The sequence below is a fragment of the Venturia canescens genome, chromosome 7 (genome assembly GCF_019457755.1).
Source record: "Venturia canescens isolate UGA chromosome 7, ASM1945775v1, whole genome shotgun sequence".
In the NCBI taxonomy this organism is placed as follows: domain Eukaryota; kingdom Metazoa; phylum Arthropoda; class Insecta; order Hymenoptera; family Ichneumonidae; genus Venturia; species Venturia canescens.
In genome coordinates this window covers 12,007,726-12,032,196 of record NC_057427.1, presented here as the reverse complement: position 1 = coordinate 12,032,196, position 24,471 = coordinate 12,007,726, and the positions used below count along the sequence as shown (strand labels likewise).

Genomic DNA, 24,471 nt, shown 5'->3' with positions numbered 1-24,471 from the left:
CAGTTTTCCTTTTCATAATCCTTCCAATAAAGTTCCACGAGGATTTCAAAAAACGGTAATTATGTAGTTTGATTACTTTTCCGAAAATCAACGAAAGAAATTTTTTTTTAGCATGGACGGCTTCGATTAGTTACCATTGATGATATTTCGTCGGGGGAGGCTAACATTTTCCATAAAAACCATGTGTTTGAGGTTTTGAAGTTATTGGAAAAATATGATGAAATATGGTATATTTGAATATTTTTGAGTTCACAACACGACAGAGCGCGCGGGCACACACACACACACACACACACACACACACACACACACACACACACACACACACACACACACACACACACACACACACACACACGCACACACGCACGCACGCACGCACGCACGCACGCACGCACGCACACACACACACACACACACACACACACACACACACACACACACACACACACACGCGCGCGCGCGCGCGCGCGCGCGCACGCACGCACGCACGCACACACACACACACACACACGCGCGCACGCACGCGCACACACACACACACACACACACACACACGCGCACGCACGCACGCACGCACGCACGCACGCACGCACGCACGCACGCACGCACGCACGCACGCACGCACGCACGCACACACACACACATCAAAGGTATTCTAAACCCACCCAGCAATACCACACAAGCATCAAAAATGCTCTGAATACACCTACCGATTTCGCATAAACATCGCATATGTGTATCCGGAACAACTTTTGATGTGTGTGCGAAATCGTCGTATTGGTTCAGAACACTTTCGATGTGTGTGTGGAATCGTTGGGTGGGTTTAGAAAACTTTCGATGTGTGGGTGTGGTTTCGCTGGGCGGGTTTAGAGCAACTTTGGTGTGTGTGTGTGTGTGTGTGTGTGTGTGTGTGTGTGTGTGTGTGTGTGTGTGTGTGTGTGTGTGTGTGTGCGTGTGTGTGTGTCCACCTGTCCTAATGTGAACTCCTAAATAGCCTGATATACGCCAAATCCCCGCATTTTTCCAACAACTTCAAAACTCCATAACTCATGGTTTTTATGGAAAATGTTAGCCTCCCCCGACGAAATATCACTTACTATAGTCCAATCGATAACTTCGAGAAGAAGAAAAAAAAATTCCATTGATTTTCGGAAAAGTAACCAAACTACATAATTACCCAAAAAACTACCATTTCGTTGTTTGTTCACGATGAAGAGAAGTTCAAAATGTGATTTTATGACAAACCTTTTTCGAATCCGCATAATTAAAAGCTTTGAATATCCGCTCAGCCATGTTTGACTGCTTTCTGACATCGAAGATCTTTCTAGCATTGCTTTTGTTTTTTTCATACACTCGAGACCGGTTTCACCCGTTGCCTGTTTTGTATTCAAAAATGAAAATATTTACAAATTCGAGGAGTGTACGGTCATTGGTGCACTCTTGAAAAGAAACACTGGCGTGAAACCAATTTTTTTTATTAGCCTTCACAATTCAGACATGCCTATTTCGGAGACAATTTATTTTTGGAATTCCAAGAAAAACACTATAATTCACAACATCGAATAGGTGCGAAACGTTTTATTCGTGGATCGATGACGACGCGACTAAGAAATTTTCAAAAATATGTCATCAGGCAGTAGTTATGTTTAATCATAATAACGAAATGAAATGTTGTTAACCTCAAAAGATAAGCGCGAGTAATCCTGTAAAGTGGAGCATTAAATGATTCATAGCGGTTTCACGGACAATGTACGTAACACAGATGAAAATTAGTTCAATTGGACGGTTCGTCGACGTTTTCGGCGACTCTCCAATCCGATCCGAGTTCTGAAAATAGAATCTCGGTGCAACGTTCGGTTGTAATTGAGTATGCGAGAAAACATAGTTTTTTCCAAAAAATAAGGAACACGGAATAAATATTGATTTCCATGCTGTGCCATCGAGGAAAAAAAGAGAGATGAATCTTTACAAAAATAACTGAAAGCGCGTACGCGCTCGATGTCGCTCGTGTGACAACGAAATTTACGTGTATTTTTCGCCAAGCGCCAGAGACTCCAAAAGCCCACGCTTCAGTTTCACTTTGAGAGAACAATAAAAAACGAATAAAGCAGTAGAAAATAGGAACGGAACAAGAAAAAAGCAAGAAGGTAATCGCAACGATAAACAAGAGCTTTGCCAAATTCTTGTCACATGAAGATTGACTTGAATTTCACGCTGCCAAGACGCCACAAAACTGAACTTCGCTTTATTATTGCTTGTTGTTACAAAGAAGCTACCTTAGAAAAAAATAGTTCGAAATGAAAACGCGTCTCACGTTTAACTGCACAGAAAAATACTACAAAAAAACTTCGCGATATCGAAGTATATTCGCAAAGTAGTTCGATGAAGTAGAAATCCAAGTCCAAAGTCCAACTGTCGCAACACCTTCCGCTGCACCGTCGCGCCATCTTCAGACGGAGCATTCAAAACCTCGTTTACTATTTTTCTTCCTTACTTACCGACGGTTAGTTCGCTCGAACATTACCGACCATTGATAAAAAAGGGTGAACAAAACTCGTTCGACTTGAATACACATCATTTATTTTCAGAAACAATGTTATACTGACAAACAAAATTCATGTTACACTATAAGAAGAGGTAATTTTACAGGCTACACGAATATACCGAGAAATTGAGTTTTCGTCCATCTCTGTAACGTCTATCTCTAAATACTTCTCTAATCGAGAGAATTCATTGCGGGGTCAATTAATAATTGCCCAGTTTTGTCAAAGTGCGATCGTAATCGAGCAGTGTGTTTCAAGCTAAGGCACGTGTACGGCTTCGTGAATACATATGTGTGCTAATTTGTGTATATTAATGCATAGGGCTTTCCAGGCCAGTCGAACCGTTGAAGGAAGTTAATTTTGAAGCTTCAACCATTTCCTTTGTTCGTTTTTTTTACAACACATCAAGAAACAAGTGATTTATTTCGTGCCCTCGCAACTAGACATCAATCGCAGCATTGTCGTTCCAACGTCTTGAGTAAAAAATTTTTGTACACTCTAATGTTCGAGGTACTGGAGTTATTGTTCTTTTGAACGGAAAAGAAAATGTTCAAACTGTCAAGGTAAAACGTGCGTCGCATTAAAACTCGAGCAAATTGGGCGATTTTGTTCTTCGTATACGCACGATATATGTTCGGTGGTATTCAATTTCGTTTAGTTTTGATATTGAGTGTAGAATAGTCGAAAGATATGATCATTCTTGAATATAGTTTAATTGAGAATTCTTTTCCGCCAAGTGTTCCAAGTTGAATAGGAAACTCATTAATTTATTCTGAAACTCGTGTGATGCCTGGAATCTTCGTTTACACGAATTGACTATATATATAGATATCAAGAGACTCGGTAGAGTTACTCATTTCTGTGATCAAACAAACACCAAACGCGTGTGTGCTGTGACGTACTTGAACCCTGCCAATTAATCGCGGTCTCTGTGGTCGAACGTATCGGTTAAATTCTTTTTTCTAATAATTCAACCAACAAGTATTTGAGATGATTTATTCATTTTGTGAATTCCAAACTCGATTCAATAAGGAATAATGTGTGTTCGTGAATAATAAAGAAAATACTTTGCGGTGTTTATCGATGTTTACGTTCTCTCTTTTGTCTCTCCTCGTTCGAACAGCTCCTCCTCTTTCGTCCGATATGGCTTTTTATACTCGATGCGGTTGGTTAGGGAGCTAGCAGTAAAGTCCTGCTCCTTGGTTCTCGACAACGCACTTTCTCAAATACTGTATGGCTTTCTCACTGAGATTAAAATTCGCTACGTCCTTTTCAAACTGCTCGATCGAACCCGCACCCGCTATATAACCGTTGAGTTTGCTCGCCAGTGGCGAGGTCCGTAAAGCTTCGCCGCTTGTCAGGCCAATCGTTTCGACCAACCAAGGGTGACCTTGAAGACGATACTTTTGATGGTAACTGTCGAAAACATGAGAAAATATGACGTGAGCGACGGTAGTCAAAAAAATGTTCACCGAAAACAGAGCGAATTCTTCGTTTGTTTCGTTCGCTCTAACAAAGTGTTTTGTGCAGTTCCACAAGATTTTCGTGCATCAACATTTTATTGATGTTTTTGAGAAGATAAATCGAGTGAAGTAAAAAAAAAAAAAGTAGATTCTGTCGTGACTCGATGAGTATTTTGCTCATTTTTTATGCATCGAAGTATTTGGTTCGCCAAGTTTGAGGTTATATTTGCATTCGAACCTTTAATTCTCCCTGTGTTTTCTTGCGTCGTTATTCCGGTCGTTGCAGCCAGCCCCAAATAATCATGAAAAAATAGGTTGTTCGATAATTCTACATCTTTGTGATGCCAATTGTATCTTATCGCGAGACGTTATGAAATAAAATCTTATATGACCGGCTAACGAGATTACGCGTAGAGGGCGCCCGTGAGGAACAAAAATATATTGTCCCCGTATCCGACGTCTCGTCTATCTTCGGTGACATCAACAATTGCGTAATAATTCATGCATCGAAGCTCTCGTCACAGAGTCGTAATGACAAAGAGGTTACGATCAGATTGACGCTCGTTTTTTCGCCATGTTTTAATCGACTAACGAATTTTCAACCCACTGAAATTTCTCTTCCGTTCAGAGGAATCGGAACAATGGAAAAATTCGGTGACAGATATGAAAAAGTATCGAGGACACGAGTTCAATTTAATCTCCGACCGAATGTCACTGACTGGAGATATATTTGGAATTTTTTTCCTCCTTTCAAAACAAATATGTGTATTTTTTTAATACTGTATGGAATTTGAAGTCACGTTGACGGGTTCGAAAAGCTCGTCTCGTTCACATATTTGCATTTGAGTTATTTTTCATCCGACGTCAAAATTGAACGAGACGAAATATTTTAAACGAAAAGTCACCGTCGAATAGTCACTCCTCAGTAAATAGATTTTTCGAACTGATTCATTCGCGGCGGGCGAGATCTGTCAAATTCTGACAAGCCCCAAATCGACCCTGACCACGATACTCGCGACTACCCGCTGTTTTCCCCCGTCATTTTTCGTTCGAGATGAAAAACTTTCCAAACTCATTGAAATTTCTTGAGGAAAAATCGTACTCACTCTTCAGCCGGATAGAATCTCTCGAACTCTTTGATCGCCGTCGTCAACGGTTCGCCTCGTTCGTGTTGCTCGTGAGCTCGTGATTTTTCAGCGATTGTTTTCTGTTCATCGTCGTGATACAGAATCAACGAACCGTACTGTAATTTCGAGAGAATTTTTTTGCTTTTCTTTTCCATCCACAATGGCGAGATTTCGTGATTATTTTCGCGCTCCCACTCTGTTTTCTCAAAAAAAAAAAAAAAAAAAAAAAAAAAAAAAAAAAAAAAAAACTCGAAGCGGAAAATAAACAAAAAATCATAAATTCGATAAAAATGCGACAAGAGAAATCGCTGACTCCGCCACTCCTTTTTTCCTTTTTCACCATATTTCCATCCCATTATTCCACAAAGTTAAATCAACTCAAAACTCTTTCTTCTTCCCCTGCTTCATAAAACTCGTATTTACAAATATAATTTGCAATTACGATAATAAAACGGATTATAACGAGGCACCAGCGCCTCTCGACAAACTACCTGCGTCTTGATCTTAGTCGTGAGACCGTATTCATGGTTATTCCAGAACAGACTCAGCAACTCGGTGAACGATACTATTGCAGGGTCATACTCGATGTCGATGACCTCGGTATGGTCTCCGCTGCAAGGAGAAAGATAAATTCACGTTAACGTTTGAAACGCACACGCTCTTAGATAGTGTTTACGTTTATTATGATAATCATCGAACTCATAGTCACTAATGTGATGCAGGAAACCTGTTAAATTCGTACGAACGCTACAGACAGTGAAGTGAATTTATTTGAAGGCTTCGTTCGCTTTTTAAACAACAATATCTGTACTATCGTCGTCAATTTTATGCAGTGAACAATTTTCTTCCGTTTTTCTTTTTTTTTCATGAATTTTCAGTCTCTCGAGAGATTTTTATCGTTTTTGTCGTCCTCATCGAGTTTCGATCGGTCAGGAGCATCGAGTTATTCATGAAAACTTGAGCGATCGATTATCGCAGTCGAACGGATCGCGTGGTTTTCAGTATCGGCATTTTCCTCGTTGCAATTGTGACTTTTTTCTTTACTGTGGAATTTTCATGACGTTCTTACATATTTCTGTATGTTGGCGATGGTTTATTGCCGCCGGCGTAGCCGACGCAAGTCGTCACAACGCCGGGAGTCGCTCCGAATAAAGAATCACCTGCCCAGAAACAGCCCATGCCGAAAGTCGCACGCTTCGTTTTGGCTACTTGCTCCGGCATTTTTCAACTCTGGCGAAGCAAACAGAGAAATGGTTTTTTCATTGTTTTTATGTGGTTTTGAGGCGAGGTCGGGTGGAGAAGTGTGACCGCGTTGACGAACTTTCTACGACTCTAATGTCGACGCGAGGGAAAGAGCGCGTCATTCCGTGCAGCGGGGCAAACGACTCGACGGAAATTTGATGATTTGCCAGTTTTTCGTGTGCAAATGTGAGGCAATCTTTGGGCGCGCGTCGCCAAACGGATTTTCAAATGCAAGCAGCTCGCGAGACCGAGATAAGTACGACGCTGTTACAACTACGCTCGATAATCCAACGTTCGAAAAGCCAGCGTCGTCGGCACCGAAATTTAAGCAGTTTTTCCAATCGGAAAAAAATTCGTTCAACGACACTTTCGCTGGAGCAATGGCGAACAATTCGTCGGCCCGGGCAGCTTCGTCCCCTCAATTTTTATCATCAAACTTTCAACTTAAAATTCGACTTTCATTGAATCAAATCTCATTCGTATTTTTCAGTTTCGGACGCGATGAAATTAAATTCAAAGGGTCGATGCTTTTGGAGAACAACCGAAGAGACGATTTTCAAGGGACTCCCAACAGAGATGAAAACACTTACGAAACTTTGCGAATTGCTGGTACTCGAAGATCGATGCCGAACCGTGGGAGAACTTGAAGCGCCAAGGTCCAGGGATGGGAAAAGTATTCGGTCGACGAAAGCAGTCCGGTGGGTGCGAGGGATCTATCCGGACCTTCCGATGGAACTGATCGCTTCGGACTGACTGTCGCGTGGTGCTGGGAACACGAGATTTTATGGATTTCACGCGGCAATCCTCCCCACCACTTGGACTGACGATTGCTCGATATAATCTCACTCTTGGGGGCAATACTTCATTTACAATTGGCCCCTTCTCCGGCGAGAACGTTTTTAAAAACGTTCTCGAGCCCTGCGCGAATATTCTCGTGCGCAAAATTCCCTGCTGAGCTTACGGAACGGGAGAAACTAAGGGAAAACTAATGAAAAGACGACGGCGCGATCAGGACGGAAGAAAAGCGACGAGGAAATGAAGGAAATTTTCCACCTGCTGGAGTCAAAGATGTTATTTTTTCGAAAAATATTTGGGAAGGCTTTCGGGGATCGAGAATTTTAGACCTTGAAAATTATTTCGGCACAGTTTATTTACGAAAAGTATGTGCAAAAGGAAAAAGTAGCCCGGCTGGAAACTTCGGGTAATGAAAAATTGTTTAAATTCACAGGAAATGGTTGAGATGACGAAACAGAAGTTGAAGATCATAAAAACGAGGAAAAACGAAGAAGGAAGAAGAAGAAGAAGGACGAGGGAGTGGAAGAAGGAAGAAAAAAGTTGAGAGTACGTCCGAACACGCATTTCCAGACTCCCAATTACCTCGGACAGGTTCCCCGAGTCTTCCCAGAATCTGAAACTTCCTCAGCGAACCGAAGCTTCCAGTTTTTCTTCCATTATTATATGTAGTACTTTTTAAATCGTTAATATCCGCTCGAAATTTGTTGGAAACTCATCAAAACTCGTATTCTCGGTGAGCTCGACGGCGTCAAACGCCACGTTTTAAACGCGTGAATTCGATTGCGTATCTCCTTGATTTTCTTCGAGATTTCCGTGGCTTTGTAATGGCACGGATTTCTTTTCTTATCTCCACAGATTCTTCACATTTGAGTCATTTGACTAGTTCAATATTTACATTTCGTCTAGATAAAAATAGCCCCCTCGAGTTTTCGTATCTCTGAGCCTTTTCGGTGTTCCTAGTTGGACCGATTTTTTTTCATCAGCAATTATTCATTCGGTCTCCAGAACGAAGCAATTTTTCGGAGAGTAATGAAGCTCAATGTTTCAATTAAAAAAATATTCAAGGATGAACTCACGAAGATGATTTAAACTTATCGAGTCCTTTTGTTCAACAAATAATTTCTTTTTTCTCTTGTTCATGTTAAACTTTCAATCGTTTGGCGAATGCCATCAATTTTACTGAATTATATAATAATTGATAAAAATGTGATGTGGGAATAGGAGCGTGTTGGAGGCCTCTTGGAAGGGTTTATCAAACTCGTTGGCGAGCTTGCATCAGAAAATATTAATTGGTCGTCTGCTTGGGGGTAACTTTCGTAATGTTACGGACAATTGACAGTCCGACTGATGTAACATTCTCCTCGACATAACTAAGCGAGAGAATGAAAATAATGATGATAGCGGAGAGAAGAAGAGTCGATTGTCGACGGGAGACGATCTGGACCCGCAGTCTTCGGCCGCTCGTCTTCGCTATCTGGTCTCGTGGGTAAAGTTATCGCGACGTTTCTTTTCAAACATTTTGTTTACAGAGCCAACATTCTTATAATAGGAACAAACAAATTAAGAAAAAAGCTTCGTTCTTGTTCCTACTAACAATTGTAGATTTTTTGTATTCGTTGCAGAGGAAACGTCAGCTGCCGTCTTTAGAAATCTTAGAAATTTTTGAAAAAGATCGCAGCGACGACAAGTTTCGTGCCAATCATTAGTTGTCTCAGATTTTACGTTTGATCGATCTGATTTACGTTCAAAGGAACGCTTTTTCCTTAAACGTCAATCGCTTTGCTCGCTGGAACGTTTTTGGAGGATCTTTGGGATTAGAAAGTTTTTTCTATCAACAGGAACGTTCGCTTGGCGTTTTTAATCTTCGGTAAACTCTCGTGACTCATTCACTCTTCATTTCACCGGGTTCAAGGTCCTGCGCATTTTCAGATGTTCTCAGACAAAGATGCATTTCAGTGTTGGATCCCACGTCGAATGAAAAATTTATCGACAAACATAATAACTCACAGTTTGACAGAACAGAGATGAGAGAGTCGAAACACACTTGTTTTGGCATGGAAAAAAAAGTTGCTCGTCGGACAGAAGAAACACGTTCATCGATGATTATTTATTGCTGATCGATTTATCGCAAAAAATTTTATTTTCGCATCGTTCGTATTCTCCAGTTTTCAAGTAAATCCATCAAAATTACTGTCAAACTTGTGAATTACGCGTAATAAATTAACCGGACAATTGTTTCGAAATGATGCAACGTATCGCGATAAAACTAAATTGTCTCGTCCGACATCGCTGGAATTAATCAGGAAATTTTGTCATCATTTATTAACGAACGAAGAATTAGCGAATCCGATGTTCACACGATTTTCGAGTTTGCACTCGAGCCTCCCGTAACGGGACGAGTGACTTGTTGTTCGATTAAATATTTCCACGCCGAAAAATACAAAACGACGAATCGCCCTTTCTTTTTGTGTCCACGTAATTCATTCGGTCTGAGACCAGTGACATAATTTTTTCCGACGCATGGCTTTCGTAAACTCCTCGAGCAACGATCAATGAGGAGCGGAATCAACGGATTGGCTATATACATAGAGCGTGGAACGCGTGGCCGTCGCTTAGCTCGCCACGAGGCTCGGAGCGAGACACGAGAAGAAGAGAGAGCGAGAGAAAGATAATAAGCGGAAGAGCTACTAGGTCAATGGCAAGCTTTCTGCACCAGCTCGATTCCGAAAGGCGTGAACAGAATTCTCGATACCACGAGACACGTTTCTCGTCGAATTTAAACAATGTGGAATGTACATTTTCGCTTTGTTGATCCACCGAGTCATTGAACGAAGGGGAAAGGGGCTGAGGATTTTGATTTTTATTTAAAATATCGAGGGAAAATAAACAAATATTGAAAATGAAAAACAAAAGAACGTACGTGTTTGATATGCAATATATTATCGCTTATCCGTACATATATACATATATATTAATTAAATAATATATTCAAATTAATGATATTTCGATATACAAGAGAATGACAAGCAGATTCGCATTTATAATGTATTTCGTACCGTTTCAGATGTTTCGAAACGTGCTTATATCTGAAAATGTAAGAACGTGAGAGGAACGCGTCGATAATAAAAAGAGATTATAACAGTGTACACGTGTCTCTCTGCGTGAATGAATGTCAATTTTAATCCACGTTTGTACGCGTTATTCGTGCGGAGGATCTCGCGGATACGTATACATTAGTTTACACACATCGATATAAACGATCCTCGTGAACGGATGGCAGGACAGGATGAAGTTTTTGGCAAGACTCTTTTTCAAACGTGCAATCGAGTGTTTCTTGTTCTCTGCATTGAATTCGCGTATTAAATATATTTTGTATTGTCAGAAGAAGTTTTCTTGGAACACATTAAGAATGAACCGCATGTACGAAAACGATTTTTCCGCTCGTTCTCGATTCAGCTTTCGTAGCTCTACGAAGGCTACTTGAGTAGAAACAGCCAAGATACACAATTTTAATGAATTTCAAGTAAACTGTTTCCTATAGCTTATCAACTATTATTAACGTTATTATACTTCGTTTCATGTCTTTCCTTCTCGTTAACATTGTATTTTCCAATCGGTGAGACGACGCTCGTCGAATTTTCTTCCATACGTTTTTTCAATTATCTCTACTTTCGTGGGTTACAATTCGACGTTTGTGTCTTGTAGATATAGTTTTATGGGAACTTTGTGAATTACACGTGGCTCTGTTTAACAGAATTTTAACGCAACTCATTAAATCTCTAAGACTCTGGGACTTCGGCCAAATTCTCTAACAATCCTCTGTTCTCAACTATCACAATTCTCATACGCAACGCTTGAAGGGGACTCTGTCCTCGAGAATCGAAAAAATGTCGCGTTTCTCGAATGTGTGTTTTCCTCATTCGAGAGTTTTATTGAATCGCAATGACGAAAGTCGGAAATTCGAGAAACTTTTTTCTCGGTTTTCACCCATTTTTTATGGTTTTTTGTGCCTCGTTCGAGTCGAATTTTGGTTTTTAGATTCTCCGTTCGATTTTCAAACGTTCCGTGTCACTTATTTATCATAAAAATCAACAATATTTGAAGTTTTTATAATATTCAGTTTCTACGATTTTATTACTCAACATTTCGGCGAAAATTCTGATTTTTCCATTATCCACATCAGTCTACCGAAATAAATAACGCGGGATTACAGTCCTCGTAGCGGTTAACGAAATCCAGAAATTCAACAAGTTCCAATTTCGACCTTCCCTCTCTTTTGTAATAGCAATTTTGTTATGTATTTACATTTTTTTAATGATTATAATAATAACACACTGTCCGAACGATCCCAGAGTGACAACCTTCGAATAATACCGCCAAAAAGAGCGCAAATGAAGTGTTTTTTCGTTTTCAAACGTTCATTAAATTATATCTCTTTCGTAACAACGTTGTAACACTGACCCTTTATTCAAATTTCACAACGATCAATTATTTCTCGACTATCGATTAATAACTCGCAAATTATACGCGTAACGTGTAATTAACCGTCCAACCGCGGACAACATACAAATGCAAAAGATTTTTTGTTCTCCTTTTTCCCACGAATCGATCATCAATAATATATTCTACAACGTCGATATGTTTGATCATCGCGATACATGTTTTATGGAATACTTTATCGAGGCCAATTGCCAAAGAATCAATAAATAATTTGAACAGTGTTTGCGATCTGACGGACGATGTAAGCGTGTCATGATTTTACGGACGTTTACAATTCCTTACGATTCTTTTTTCGTCGTACTATTATGCAACTCTACGTTTTTTAGTTACGTTATGTTTTTTTTTTTCAGTGGATTATTAGTATATGGATAGCAGAAATTGACAAAATTACAATTTTATTTATTTCTTCAATAAATTAAGGCCTCCATTTCTTGCATCGAGTAGCCGAGGATTTTCTTCATTTTATTTGTTAATATTTCATAGGTCTAGAGGTAATTAAGGGCTGTGAAGAGTGCAAACGTTGAAATGGTGTGTTGAAAAAAATGGCTCTCCTTGAGTTGGTAGCAAAACGGAAAGAGTTTTTATTCTTTATCCCAGCGACTCGATTCAAATTGCATTTTGTAGGGAAAACGTATGTTTTCAGCATAACGTTGCAGTTTTTTGATATTATATTTTTTTTCTTCTTTTATAAACAATTTTCTACTGAGAATCTTATTGAGAAAAATAAAAAAAAAACATCTGAAATTCCAACGTTTACATTGCTCATAGCCCTTATTATTTTTTCGTATTCATTTTTCGATGAATTTCGCCCTAATTTTTTATCAGTTCTTTTCCATTTTATGGATTTGTTGAATCTGCACTTGTTTATTGGGAATTTTAAGCGTAACTTTTAAATTTGGTATTCAATGCTTGTACTTACAAGTGTTTTTTTCCACAAAAGCTTTTAACCCCGGAGCTTGAAACGAAAAGAGGCGAAACAAAGGATTTTGTGTGAGAAGTTAAATTTTGTCAATTTCTGCTGGATAGAACGATTCTACGTAGTGAAAGATGAGAAAATTGATTGCTAAGAAAAATTGGAGCAGTATTGGTACATTGACGAGAATCGATGAGAGTCGTTTATTCTTATTTTAATTTGTTCCTTTTTAATTATTTTCGTTTTTTAAATAAACCGAACAATTGTGTTGTCGTTGTCAAAACTTGTGCGAATAAGTTGTTTGTTCGTATTACTGTTTCGTAAATTGAATAAATTTGTGCGCAATAAACGTCACTGGCGAAGGCCAGCAATTTGAGTTATTTCAGTTTCTTGTTTGTTTGTTTGTTTGTTTATTAACCGTAATCGTCAATTTATCTCAGAAATATTTGAGGTCGTTAATCTCTCGTAACGAGTAATCATTGAATCACGACGATATACATTCATTTTCTACGCAATATTACACATAAATATTTTCATAAAAACTATAAAAAAATATTTGCTCGCGCATCTATCACATCATTTATCGACCCAAAGTTTATCTCTTATTATTTTCATTTATTTTATTTCGTTTTTTTTTTAATTTTTCTACAAATGAGCCCCAAATCTCAAAATAGCGAAAAGAAAGCTTCATTGACTGTGCGCTTCTCTCGTCTCGGTCTCGTACGTAGACATGAAAATGAGCAAATTTTTGCGATTACGAGCGCAGAGAAAGAAAGAGGTAAAGATTCAGTGAAGAAGAAAAAATGAAAAGAGAGAGCTCTGCGAAGTCGCTCATCACAGAATTACCATCTGCAGCAGCAAATGCTCTATCAACGATTCCAACAGAAACATATTCTTCTAACCGAGACCGAAGATACCGAGGAGAAAAGAGAACGTCGTTCGAATATTTCAGAAAAAGTTTTTTTCGTCTTCAGCCAATAATTCTTAGACCTAATCGAATTTTTTGGTTTCATTTTTTGTTTTTCGTGCGATACGACCATTTACTTGGATTGTGATGTGTTGCACGACGAATCCTCGGTCTACTAACGAAAACGAAAAAAAAAATCTCTAAATAGCCGATTCTTAGAGGCGATGCAAGAAGACAGATAATTGCGGAATTTTGGTCCACACAATTGTCACGAATTTTATAGGCCGTTGTTCTTTGATTTTCTGTTCGTTTTAGCTTTTTGCTTCTTCTTCTTCTTCTTCTTCTTCTTTACATTTTGACGAGGACGTGGAAGAGGGGAGCGGTTGAAAAACTTAATGTATCTTTGAAAAAAATATATAATATCTATGCAATGTATATAAAATATATAATATATCTATATACTCTAAGTACAGAAATAAATAAAATTATATACAAAACGTTTAAGGGTTTTTACCGCAATTTCTTTTAATCGAGCTTTCTTCCCTGTGCGAACGTTATCTCTCACATTTGAGCTCGTTATTATACAGAATGACTTTTAGTCACTCGGCTGCATTCAATGACTTTGTGGTGCTTTTTGAGAGAGGATTTTTTGGTGACGAGACTCGTTTTGTTTAACGTTTGGCTTTGCGAATTTGAGTTTGACGATGAATCGAGCTCGTCGCGCAGTTTCCGAGACTTCGAATGCTCACTGAGCAATGAATCCGAAATTTCGACTTTTATGCCGATGGATTTTCCACTCATCCATAGGCAAACTCAAATAAACAAGTTTCGAGTACGCAGTCGTTTTAGTTACGTCTTAAATCACTCTGCAAAAAGATTAACTTCTCGTTTCGATATATCGCGGGGAAATAAATCGTTTTAAGTACATCTTTGTCTTTTTCAGTGCTTCTCACAATTGCGTTTTGAGAATGTTTGTAATACTTTGATTCTGTGTCTTGGCCCGACACCGAGGGCTTTTCTTTGCTCGTTTTTTCTATAACGTATTTTCATGTTGATCGATTTTTTTGACCCCACATTTTTATGTTATCGACGAGATTGACATTTCCTTGGGGAATCTCGTCGCGAGTCTTAGCGCTATTCTAATTTTAGTGGTCTCTTCATTATGAAGGCTCCGAGGAGCCCATGGAAGTTTGTAGGAAGTGTAACTCGGTCGTAAAAAAGGGATGTTGAAGTTTGCATCTCCGGAGATCGACATAATACAATATTTTTTCGATTATTTGTGGAATTTACACACGAGTTATGTGAAAGATAATGAATTTGACAACCGAGCATATTTTCACTCCGAAAGCAACGATTCGATCTCCTTTTCCAACAGTGCAAACTCCAACACCACGAGAAAATTGGTTCGGTTGAGCCCGGGAGAGGTCAGAATCCATTCACATAATGACGCAGCAGTTCTTTTCCGTTTGAGTGTCGCCAATGATTTCGCTCGTGTTTCCAGTGAACCGATGGAAGTCGTCGCTGGTCATTTCGGCGTTTGACATCGGCGCGACGTTCATTGGTACCCCGTTGCCATTAGCGTCGACCATGTTCGGTGTGGTGTGACGATTTTGGGACCTCTGCTTCTTCAAGTCGGACAACGACTTGACGAAAACTACAGACACGTGTATGTTGATCTTGCCGTTAGCATCACTCTCTGCTGTGTAAACGGGCTGATGGCTGCCGATAGGCGGTTCAGGCCCTGTCACTGCCGAGGCAAATACGTAAATCTAATGCTACTCTCGATTTTCCTCGTTTCTTTTGCTCTACAATCTTTCAACTTTTACCACTTTTGCCAATTCCTCCCTCGCTTTTGCCCAAATCTTCGACTCTAATATCCGCGCCTTTTGTTCCCTGATCAATGTGACTGACAAAAAATAAGACGTTCAGACAACAATGAGAGTAGTTTCAAAGAGAGCAATCGAATTTTAAAGAAACATCAATGAGTTCATGCTCCAAATCGATTTCTCTACAATATTCCCAATGACTGATCGTATTTTTTTCATCTTACGTAGCATGCCATCTACCATTTCTTCAGCTTGCATTTAATTTACTAATGAACTAACCATATTTTTCTTTCGTCATCTTCGTTCTACTGTTTCAAGTTTATTGAATTTTGATATAATAAACGTTTTTCAAACGCTAACGATATCCGGGTATGCTCACCTTCTATTTATGTGTGGATTCGAATAAATAGTTCAAATGGACCTGGTGCTAATGAATGATAAATGTGCAAAATCCATAATGCCTTAGAAGCATGCATAATTTTCGTCATTATTCTAAAATAGAACATTTTCCATGATCCACATTGCTGAGCAAGCTATTTTGTTTTTTTCTAAACCAAAGAGGCACGGTCGATTTTCAAATATTAGGCCGATTTCAATGCTTCGCATTCGTTTATTGGGCGCAGCGTCGCGACATTTTTTTACTAGGAACTATACGATATTTTGACAGTCATTTAATGCACGAAAGAACAAAATGATCTTTTTCGCCTACGACAAAAAAGTCGACGAGAAATTGAAAAATTATGATTTTCTATAGAAATATCAATTCCGTCGACCGAACCTCCTCCGACATAAAATTTCCCAACTCTATCAATACATTCATTCCATGTTCAACATTTCTTCTCTTTCTTCTTTCTTTGAATTATTTTTGTATCTGTTTACATACTTAGAGAAATAAGAAAGTTACGTAAAAAACTGACCTCATGAATATTAATATCGGGAGGGGGCACGTCATTGGTGGAAAAGAAAAAATAGCGCAGGTACATTACCATCGTTTGTTCATTGGCATTGAAAATATCGAATCTAAGGATATTTTTGTGGTGAAATAACCTGCTATAGCTACGAGAAAATCATTTTTCGAAGCTTGTTTTTTTCAATTCTTCCAAATAATTTCTGCGCGTTTCGTGATAAAAATTCCCGAATTCGGGGCTCGTTTACCGACACGTTAGAACTTCGTCGGGACCGTAAACTGTTTCGTACAGCGAAAAAAACAGTTTTTTACAGCCTGTCACTACAAATATCGTACAAGGACCAGAACCAATTTAAAATGATGAAAATTTCTTGTGTTTTTGTACCTGAGTCTTTATCAACGTCCTCGTGAAGAAAAGAGTCGTTGTCTTTGCCCTCGGGACCTCGTCGAACCGACGTTGTCAGCGCACTCGAATCACCGTCGTCGTTCGTTACCTCTTGCTGGGAACTTGCGCTATTCCCAATCGCTGCGATATTGTTCGTCACTACGGGCGCGACGTATGTCTGAGAGAAATAAATATTTAGTTTAGCAGTCTGCAAATCAATTTCTCCATAGTGCTCAAAGAAGAAACTTTAGTAAATAATCGAATAAAAATGAATTTCGTATCTGCCCTCAGCTCCAAGGAAATTGACGACTTTCGAAAAAGGAAAATGTTTTTTGGTTCCCCCCCTTGGAAAGGGAAAAATTTCTTTGCATGGCTTCGTACCTGTTGAGCTTGGATCCTCAGTCTCGCCTCTTCTTGAGCATCCTTTTTGGTCGTGAGGACTTTATCCCTGATGGAAGTTCTTCTGACGCTTTGGGTTCGTGTATTAATACTTTGTGATCGGCGCACTCGTCTGCCCTGGGCCTCGCGAAGCTTTTTGCTCTCTTGTTCCGTTTTCAGTTCGACTATTCGATCTCTGATTTCAGGATCTTCGCAAATGTCTGGGTGAGACAGAAAAAAAAAATTGACGATTAATCCAACGGTTCAATTAATTGAGCTTGAAATATTGATTCTTTGGACAACTGCGAATTACCGGCAGGCGTTTCGTCGTGTTTATTCTTCGCGTTTAAATCCGCACCATTTTGCACCAATAATTCGAGCACTTCCAGCTACATCGACAAAAAATCATTGAAACAATTAAATCGAACACGAAAAATAAAGTTTCGTTGTTTTACAAGAAAATCCCTCGGGATGAACTTACGTGACCCCAACAAGCCGCTGCGTGCACCGGCTGCCATCTGTCATTGTCCTCGACATCGGTGGCAACGTGCTGATCCAAAAGATACTCGACTACTCTGAGATAACCATTGGCTGCTGCTATGTGAAGCTAAAAATATAAATGAACTTTATCGAATGCTCCTTAAGAAATAGAGACTCGATCGATTTTTTGTTTGCTCGCGATTACTCACGGGTGTAGCACCTTGATGATCTTTGTATTCGAGATCGCCACCTCTCGTCGCGATTTTCTGAAGATCGAGCAACATTTGGACCTCCGTGGAAGCTCTAGTCTCGTCAATCAGTTCTTGAGTCACGCCACGACTCGCCATTTCCCCTTCGATGCAATCCAACGTTTTCTCGTCCTCGCATATGTCATAAGGCATATTTCCATCCGCGTTCACTGCCAATAAATTAGCACCTCGAGCTATGAGGTAACGAACCAAATGCAAATGACCACAAGTCGCAGCGGCGTGCAACGGCGTCCATTTTTCGCTGTCCTCCGCATTTACGTTCGCACCAAATTCAACGAGCAACTTCATCATGTCCTCGTTATCGTCGATGCAGCATTGATGAAGCGCTGTCAAACCGTCCTCGTTCGTTGAGTCTGGATTTACTCCTTTTTTCAAAAGTCTCCTCACTGTGGAATATCAATAAAGCATTTATATTTGCAATTCCAAGCATTTTTAACTTAATTAAATCGAAAGAAAAAAATGTTCAATTATTTTTCTTCCTTTATTCAAAGTTTTTTGAATTTTCATTTATTTACAAGTACAATTTAACAAATAAGAGAGCCGGACAACTCTCGGCTGCGTTTTTATTTTCAATTAACAACCAAAATCTTCCTCGAAAAAAATTATTCTCAACGATATTTCAGACGAGTATACAAAACAAATTTTGGAAGATGAGCTCGTTATCGTTACCTTCGTCAATGTCGTTTCTCGCTGCTGCTTCGAGCAGCATAACACTGTCGTTGAAGTATATGTGTCTTTTGGTACTGGTATTTCGGGTCTGATGACGAAGCCACTCTTTTTCCCTTTGTCGCCATACTTTGAGTTGGTGGAGACGTCGGTGACGAGCGAGATGCAGCCTTTCTTGGGTCGTTAGTCTCTCAACGTGCACCATTTCGGCCACCAAATCCGAGTGCTCCATGGCTATGTGTTTGTAGTTCTGGCAGCTGTATTTACCTGATGGAAAAATGTTGAAAATTCGAATTAATAATCGTTCAAAATCCAGCGCTTGGTCTCGTCACACCGAAATATCGAGCTTTTCGTTTTCACTGCACTACAACAAAATGCACTAAATTTCTTCAACATCAACACAGCAACGGGAATTCGGTTTTTTTCGTTAGTACTTATGAGATTTTTTACACTCGTTTACAATGTGAATTCTCTGTTTTCTACCTTTGTGAGTGCTGCTTCTAGCAGCACGTCTCGTTATTCGTCTTGGATCAAAATACAATGAGCTCTTCATTGTCCTTCCTTGTTTTTTTTCTACAATGATTTTTACTGTACTTGACAACAAATATTTAAGTGAATACGAAATATTATTTCTCTCAATTTCAAACTATGAGTTCTCGTTGTGCGAGTTCAGTTTAATCTGAGGCAAATATGCAGTGAACCGGAGATGTTACCTGTGGAGAGTACACATTTGTACTCCCTCGGCCTCAACTTGTCAACACAAACTTTATGGCACAGAGATAAATTTGTTAGGGGAATAAAAAAACAAGCATTCACGCTACAGCAGTCAGACATATTTGGTTTGAATTTTAAGGAAAAAAATATCTGTCGCAGCAATATATTTTCTCATTAAAGACTCCACGACTGAAATGCTGGGATTGGGATTTCAATTTATAATTCTCATTTCGAGTCCTTAATCTTTTGAGGAAAAAAATATTCTACGGCAGAATCTTCAGGCAATTATTTTCTGGAATTCAAAAACTGCTCTCTCTCTCTCTCTCTCTCTGGGTAAGTCAAAATCATCTTTTAGATTTTAAAAATGTTCTTCTGATAGAAAAAAAATTTCTTCCAGCTAAAAAAATGCTGTTTTGCTTCAACAAATCTTTCGCATAGAAATTCAATTCTTAACGTTTATTTTTCCCTCCGATTTATCAATTTTCCTCTCATTCGACACAGAACATAAGCTGCTGCCAGGAAGAGGACTGAATTGACAAGCTGAAAAAGTCAGACCACAAGACTCAGTTTACATCTTCTCGCAGCTGTTTTCATACAGAAAAAATTATGCTTGACGCTGCGCTGTGAAAAAAAAAAATTCTCCATTGTTTCTATTCAGAAACTTTTTGTTTTTGCAAACAAGTCTTTTGATCCGAGTTTCATAAAAAAACAGTATGCAGCCCGGTAACCAATGGGGAAGCATAACTTCATCTGACGTAAACTTTTCACAAAAAATATTCTGCAATTTCTGCGCAGCTGTTGAGCCACGAAGATTGAAAAATGAAAGTAATTAATTTGTCGAAATTGATAACTGAATCAAACGATTAGTTAATAGAAAAATAAAAGTTTATAGAAAGCTGCGAATCGTACGATATTTCGTTTATTTTTTATCAACTGTAAAAATCCATTTGATACTTCGACTCGAAGCAATAACGGTGATTCGGTTGCGTAATCACACGTGTACTATCTAAAGAGAACTATTATCAGAGCTTATCAATTTCCGGAATGAAATAAGCGGGCCAGAGAGAAGAAACAAAACATTATATCACAACGTCAAATTTCCTCTTCGATCGAGATTCAAATTTTTGAAGTGTATCCCGAATAATTGGTAAAACTCGTGAACCTTTCTCACGAGAGATTAAAATAGTACATGTATGAATGAGTCCTGGCAGTGCAACGCGAATGTGAACGTGTACACGCAGTCATCGAAGCCAGTGAGCGTGTCATAAGTTATATGTTCACTGGTTTGAGTTGCATTCCAGTCTCCATTATTCGAAAAATCGTACTGGAACGTATTGCTTTCGAGGAATTCTAAAGCACCTCAACATCCATAAATATTTTTCTTTAGCAGATACGAGGACGAAAGAGATGAAAATAAATAATATTTCGAGTGTCAGATACAAAGATAAACATTTTAGTAGTCAAAAGTAGTGAGAGGGTTGAGGAGAGAGAAAGCAGGAAGTTTTGCCCGGAGACCTGGAACTACACGGATTAAGGATACGGGAATAAAAGTTCAATTTTGTTCGTTCCCACTCACGTCAGATTCGTATGACCCGTGACTGCCGAGACACATATCACCTGACGAAATAAGCCCTCTGTACTCAAATATGCTTCGTTACGATGAACATTTTTGAAATTATCATTTGTTACGACGAATCACTCGGTATCGTTGATCGTTGCATACACGCAGCCTTACGCACGCACACACACATACACACGCACACTCATACACACGGACACAGCACTCAAGCACGTTGCATTCGTTTTTTTTGTATTCCCACGAACCGTGTGTACAGGTTCGATCCGGGTTCGCAAGGAAAATATTTATTTTACCGTTCTCCGGCAAGGAGTTTCCGAATTCGCGACATTTCTCCACCGTTCTCTATTCCCTTTGGGCTTCCTTTATTGATCTTTTCCGCACACTTTCGTTACCGACGTTTTATTATACCGAAATAATCGGATCGCGCGATTTAAAGACGTCCCGATGCCGCGGTTGTAACATCGGGAACGCTAGGAAATGCCAACGCACACGGGATAAGGTTTACCTGTCGGCGGCCATTTTTCAACTACCTGTAGCCAGCGAAACACACCGCTAGAGGCTACAAAACACCCACCGACGTACCCATACTCATTCAATTCGTTCCACACACACTTTCCTTCATTATCTCCTTTCTACGAAAGCTCTTATACTAAAAATTCCCGTGTAAGGAATTAAAATACGTCGTCGGTGGGAAAATAGTCGCTCGATTTCAACAGCTCGTGCGGGTTTTCTTACTTAATAATATCACGTCTCGTTATCATGACTTTCCAATCGATTTATTATTTTATTATTGCTATTTCTGTTTAGTTCATCAGGAAACTCAATTATTCCATTAAATCAGAATTACAAAATTAGATCCATTTCACACTCTGTTACATTCGCTCACTCGTTTATAATCATGCACTAGCGTCAAAGATTTTTTGGACACTTTCGATCGCGTTTCACGTTCTCATTAAATCATATAAATTCATAAATTGGAAGTCTCTCGATATTTCTTAGTTTTTGCTTCTTGATTATAATGATTCGATCGTTGGGAAGAAAATCATCGCTCGCGTGCTCGCTGCAATCTTATTTTTCTTAATCCCGCGTTTATATGTTTTTTTGTCGTTTCTCGCATCCTTCGATACGAATATTTCCACGTGTCACCCTCATCGCCCCACGCAGAGATAAATTGTTTTTTGCAATGACAAAGAATGATACAGTCGAAGACAACATTTTGAAAAATTGTTTGATTGATTATTCATCGGTGGAATTTCAGAAAGGATGAATCCAAAGGAGAATTCCGTACGGAATTTCGCACGCCTGACCCGTATTTCCCCCGACCGCCCTCGATCCCAGATCAGACGTAAAAAATGTTGAATGGGATTTTATAAGTGGCGAGTTTCGCGCCAGTGATGCGGCGCGACGGTCTCTCACTGCATGTTTCCCAGTCCCTGTCGGTCTCGTGTGTATATTTTGGTGCCTCCGAGAGACTCGTTCGGCTCGCGTAATATCGAACTGCTGCGTACATCCGAGATAAAAAAGCACGCGTCGAGGCTTGCATCAACGACGATATGAAGGAACGAGAGCGGTGAATTACTGAAAAAACAAGACGAACGTTCCTCGTTCGCATAACCGCAAAAACACGTAAGTGCGTTTGGCATAATTGCTCCGCTAATTTTTCACGATTTTATCTCTCGTAACGCGCGTTCGACAATCAGATAACTCGGAAAAGTACCGCTATCGAGACGATGTAAAAAAAAAACGTATCGTACTGTTCCAGCATCAAAAACCGACGCACGACTGTAAACTTTTACATCTTTTTGACGTTTCTCAAACGTATTTACAAAAATTATACTTATTCACGACTCTAATTTCTCGAATTAGGCTTTTCCTCGTAATTAAATTAATTCTGTTTTTAATCGCGGTGTCAGAATCATGAATTTATTCGATTCCAGATAAACGATGAATAAGCCGCCGACAAACGGCTGCTTACAGCTGTCCGTTGTCGCAGGAATCTGCGCTACCATCGGAAGTTTGTTCGGAAAACTCGCCGGCAGCTTGTACTTCACGACACTGGTAAATATGGCGCGAATGAGTTCCGATAAAAAAAAATTTGTTTTATTTGTTTTGTTTGAACGTTATTCAGCTACGAAATCTACTTTTTTCACTAATTTTGCAAATTTATTGGTTGACAAATTAACCTCCCGACGCGATTGTATCAGCTGAGGTTACCGGCTGAGGTTTTATGCGACGAAAAAGACGAATTTTTGCAATGATTTTAGGTTTCTTCGCTCTTCAAATCGTTTCTCCTCGTTGTTATGGTCGTTAGCAACACCGCAGGATGCACTTTATTCGTCAAGAGCCTTCAGGGCAGTGGGTCTTCCTTGCCAGCGACAGTGGTCAGTGCTGCCACCAATTACTTTTGCTCGGTAGGTAAAATCAGTCGCATGATCGAATCGAAATATCAATATATAAATTTGACAAGTCCCCATCGAATTGTGGATCCATGCGTCAGTTTTCATATTTCCTTGGGACTGAAATGAATGTTTTCAAAACTGTGCGAGAAAAGAGCTGAAAAATATTAGCGAACTTTCCCTCGAACGTTTGCGACAGCAGACCGCGGGCGTTTAAAAAATAACTCGAAAAGATAAACGTGATTGAATGTCGTCGAACTCGGGAGCTCGTTGCTAACCAGACCACACAGTGCATAACCTCCATTAATAATGAAATAAAAGCAAAGAACCAAGAAAATGTAAAAAGGCAGGGAAAAAACGATGAATCATTTTGCTTTTGCAATCGCTTTAATGATCTCTTGGCACGTTATCGATATTCACCTAACTGGAAACGCGCGGTGGCCAAGTGCACGAGTGTTCTGAATAATTTAATGCAGAGAGAAAGTCGTTTCGCGAATTACACGAGCGTTTGTCACCTCACGGCGAATGGAACTTGGAACATTGAAGGAAATACGGAATTTTTAAGTTTCTTCTTTATTGCATAAAACCGAGAAAAAAATTGGAAACTAAAAGTTTTTTTTATTGACATTTTGCTGGGTTTTATTCGAGTTCCGTGACAAAAAAAACTATGACAGAGTCGATAATTGGCTTTCAACGATGTTTGAATGCACGAAAAGTTTTCGTCATTCGATTTAGTTTATTCCCTGCGTTCAACGTTGTGTGTTTCGTGCGGAGAATATAGCGTTTAAAAATATTCCATATATTCGCCTGTATAATTGAATGATCGATCGACGTGGAAGGCGATCAATATTGCGCCAGAGAGAACACACGCGTCGCAAACGCAATTTCGTGAAAAGGGATTATTGTGTTTTTTTTTCTTCACTCATACTTTCGTGCTTCAGGCTCTCATCGGTTTTCTCGTGTTCGGTGAGTCCACCTCGTTGATGTGGTGGTGCGGGACGTCGCTCGTCCTACTTGGTCTAATTCTCATCTGCTGCACACCATCGGGAAAGCTCTCGAGTCCTCCGTCCACCAAAGACAAAGAACTGTGATTGCTCCAACGGCTTGATAGCGTCATTTGTGTATTTTTAAACTCCTAAAACTCTCGGCTGGAGTATGAATAAATAAACGAAAATATTCCGACGCCGAGTGTGCTATCCTCGATGGAAAAAGCTTTAATTCCCTTCCCTATTTGTTTATTCTTTTTGTCAACGGTCTTGGGTTTGCATATTGGATTTCACGAGAACTTTGGCCCGCGCGAGCCGCGAAAAGTGGACGAACTCGTAGGAAACTCGAACGACTCGAACGTTTTTTTTTAATATTCTCTTTTTTTTCTCTC

General features: G+C 39.5%; 3 protein-coding genes across 8 annotated transcripts in view; 1 reads left to right on the top strand and 2 right to left on the bottom strand.

Moving 5' to 3' along the window:
• The window catches only part of LOC122414124 (transmembrane protein 42), a 37,830-nt gene extending 13,555 nt beyond the window's left edge, over positions 1-24,275 (top strand). Inside the window, exons 1-4 of one of the 2 annotated variants that reach the window (XM_043425007.1) lie at positions 22,082-22,323; positions 22,635-22,755; positions 22,962-23,108; positions 24,035-24,275. In XM_043425007.1, coding sequence (XP_043280942.1) covers positions 22,642-22,755; positions 22,962-23,108; positions 24,035-24,184 — 411 coding nt within the window. In that variant the 5' untranslated portion in view covers positions 22,082-22,323; positions 22,635-22,641 and the 3' untranslated portion in view covers positions 24,185-24,275. Of the gene's footprint in view, positions 1-22,081; positions 22,324-22,634; positions 22,756-22,961; positions 23,109-24,034 lie in introns of those variants that run through there. The other variant, XM_043425008.1, reaches the window with a different exon arrangement.
• On the bottom strand, positions 2,567-7,150 carry MsrA (methionine sulphoxide reductase A). Its single transcript, XM_043425001.1, has 5 exons — positions 6,969-7,150; positions 6,206-6,366; positions 5,628-5,748; positions 5,116-5,252; positions 2,567-3,962 (listed from the first exon to the last, which is right to left on the bottom strand). Exons 2-5 carry the CDS (start codon positions 6,355-6,357, stop codon positions 3,725-3,727), a joined length of 648 nt encoding a protein of 215 aa, XP_043280936.1. The 5' UTR covers positions 6,358-6,366; positions 6,969-7,150; the 3' UTR covers positions 2,567-3,724.
• Positions 10,091-21,211, bottom strand: MYPT-75D (Myosin phosphatase targeting subunit 75D). Of its 5 annotated transcripts, XM_043424991.1 has the most exons (9): positions 20,991-21,211; positions 20,695-20,735; positions 18,408-18,671; positions 17,679-18,124; positions 17,471-17,596; positions 17,303-17,378; positions 16,993-17,210; positions 16,612-16,789; positions 10,091-15,240 (listed from the first exon to the last, which is right to left on the bottom strand). In XM_043424991.1, the coding sequence occupies exons 3-9, from the start codon at positions 18,634-18,636 to the stop codon at positions 14,930-14,932; spliced, it is 1,584 nt and encodes a 527-aa protein (XP_043280926.1). In that variant the 5' UTR covers positions 18,637-18,671; positions 20,695-20,735; positions 20,991-21,211; the 3' UTR covers positions 10,091-14,929. The 5 variants fall into 5 exon arrangements, with proteins under 5 accessions (XP_043280926.1, XP_043280924.1, XP_043280927.1 ...); XM_043424989.1 differs by having other exon boundaries at positions 20,695-21,211; XM_043424992.1 differs by having other exon boundaries at positions 10,091-15,147; positions 20,695-21,211.
• Positions 24,276-24,471: the final 196 nt, after the last annotated feature.